The 2,357-nt window shown below is 40.7% G+C and overlaps 1 protein-coding gene across 1 annotated transcript; it reads left to right on the forward strand.

The window, feature by feature from the left end:
• The first annotated feature begins 1,187 nt into the window (after positions 1-1,187).
• On the forward strand, positions 1,188-2,015 carry LOC112026076 (uncharacterized). Its single transcript, XM_065763151.1, has 2 exons — positions 1,188-1,541; positions 1,587-2,015. Exons 1-2 carry the CDS (start codon positions 1,188-1,190, stop codon positions 2,013-2,015), a joined length of 783 nt encoding a protein of 260 aa, XP_065619223.1.
• The last annotated feature ends 342 nt before the right edge of the window (positions 2,016-2,357 follow it).

The following is a 2,357-nucleotide window of genomic DNA, read 5'->3' on the forward strand; positions in this document are numbered from 1 at the left end:
TTTGCATGGTCCTATGAAGATATGCCTTGAATTGACCCTGAAATAGCTCAACATCACATTGATACTCATGATCATATGGTGCTTGTCAAACAAAATTTAAGAAGAATAAGGATTGAATGGCTCTTAAAAATCAAGGAGGAAGCCACTAAGAAATTAAAAGTAGGGTTCATTAAACCTGTACACCAGGCCGAATGGATAGCCAATGTCGTACCCATACCTAAGAAGGATGGGAAGGTGAGGATATGTGTGGATTTTAGGGACTTGAACAAGGCATGTACTAAGAATGACTTTCCTTTCCCTCACATTGATGTCTTGGTGGATAACACGGTGGAAGTGCCTTGATGTCTTTCATGGATAGTTTTTTGAGGTACAACCAAATCAAGATGGCTCCCAAAGGTATGACCAAAACCATTTCACTACCGAATGGGGAATCTATTGTTACACAGTGATGCTGTTTGGCCTCAAGAATGTCGGGGCAACCTACCAAAGGATGGCTACAGCCATGTTACATGATATGATGCATAATGAGGTAGAGGTACATGTCGATGATATGATAGTGAAATCCAATGATAGAGAAAGCCACACCATAAACTTTAGGAAGTTCTTTGAAAGGATTAAAGAGTATAGGCTAAGATTGAACCCACAAAAGTGTACCTTCGGAGTAACCGCCGAAAAATTGCTAGGCTTTTTAGTGAGCGATAAAGGAATAGAAGTTGACCCATCCAAGATCAAAACCATATTATAGATGCCTCCACCCAAAAGTAAGAAAGAGATAAGGGGTTTCTTGGGTCGATTACAATACATTAGTCGATTCATTGCCAAGCTCACCTTTACTTGTGAGCCTATCTTTAAACTCCTAAGGAAGAATGAACCATATACATGGAACGATGAGTGCCCAAAAGCCTTTGAACTTATCAAGGAATATCTCCTCCACCACCTAGACTAGTGCCTCCACAACATGGAAAACCATTACTCCTATAACTCTCTATCATAGGGGATGCGATTGGAAGTATGCTTGCACAAGAAGACAATGACAAGAATGAGAGGGCCATATACTACTTGAGCAAGAGATTCCATGATTATGAGACTAGGTACACTCCCATAGAAAAGTCATGCTTCGCACTTGTTTGGGCTGTATAGAATTTGAGACATATCATCTTACATTTCCAGATTTGGTCGTAGCAAGAATGGACCCATTGAAGTATCTCTTTGAGAAGCCTGCTTTGAGTGGCAAATTGTCAAGATGGTTGATCTTGTTGGCAGGATTCGATTTGAAATATGTGGTTAGAAAAACTATCAAAGGGAGCGCCGTGTCAGATTTTTGTGTTGAGAATCCTATAGAGGGGGAAGATGGTAAAGAAGACTTTCCAAATAAGGAAATTTTGGATGTTGAGTTAGGGACATGGAAGATGTACTTTGATGGAGCCGTAAACCAATATGGGAATGGGATAGGAATACTATTGATCACACCCGAGAGATCTCACCTACCTTTGGCAATCAAGTTGAACTTTGAAGCAACTAATAACATGGCTGAATATAAGGTTTGTATTGCCAGAATGGAAGCTCTTTGAGAGTTGAGGGTAAAGGAGACCGAAGTCTTTGGAGATTCAACTTTGGTTATAGCCCAAGCACAAAAGTTGTGGAAGGTGAAGGAGGAACACTTGAAGCCTTATCAACAATACTTGGAGGACTTGACCAAGACATTTGACAAGATTGAATACACAATCATCCCTAAAGCTCAAAATCAACTTGTGGATGACTTAGTTACCTTAGCCTCCATGGTTAAAATACCTGAGGGAGCGTGGACACGACCTTTGGAGATTGAGCAAAGTTATGAGGAAGTGCATAAAAGGAAGACTGAAGCTTCAGTAATGACCATAGAGGAAGAGGAAGTTTCGTGGTACTATAACATCATGAAGTTCTTGGAACTAGGGGCATATTCGGATGGCGTTGACAAGAGAGAACGTCGTTCCATTAGGATGATGGCAATACAATACATCCTAAGTGGAGGATAACTTTATAGAATGTCCTATGATGGCATACACCTTCGTTGCTTGAAGAAGGAAGAAGCTGAGAAGGTAATGGAAGAATTTCATCAAGGAATTTGTGGTCCTTATATGAATGGGAGAATGTTAGCCAAGAAAATCCTAAGGATAGGATACTATTGGAATACAATGGAGACCAATTGTGTGGACTATGTGAAGAGTTGCCGTGATTGTCAGACATATGCCAACTTGAACCATGTACCACCTAGTGAGTTGTATAGCATGACGTCTCCATGGCCATTCTCGGTTTGGGGCATAGATGTGATTGGAAGGATAGCTCCTAAGGCTTCAAATGGGCAATTGACTATTTCA

The sequence above is a fragment of the Quercus suber genome, unplaced genomic scaffold (assembly GCF_002906115.3).
Source record: "Quercus suber isolate HL8 unplaced genomic scaffold, Cork oak 2.0 scaffold_494, whole genome shotgun sequence".
Taxonomy (NCBI): Eukaryota; Viridiplantae; Streptophyta; class Magnoliopsida; order Fagales; family Fagaceae; genus Quercus; species Quercus suber.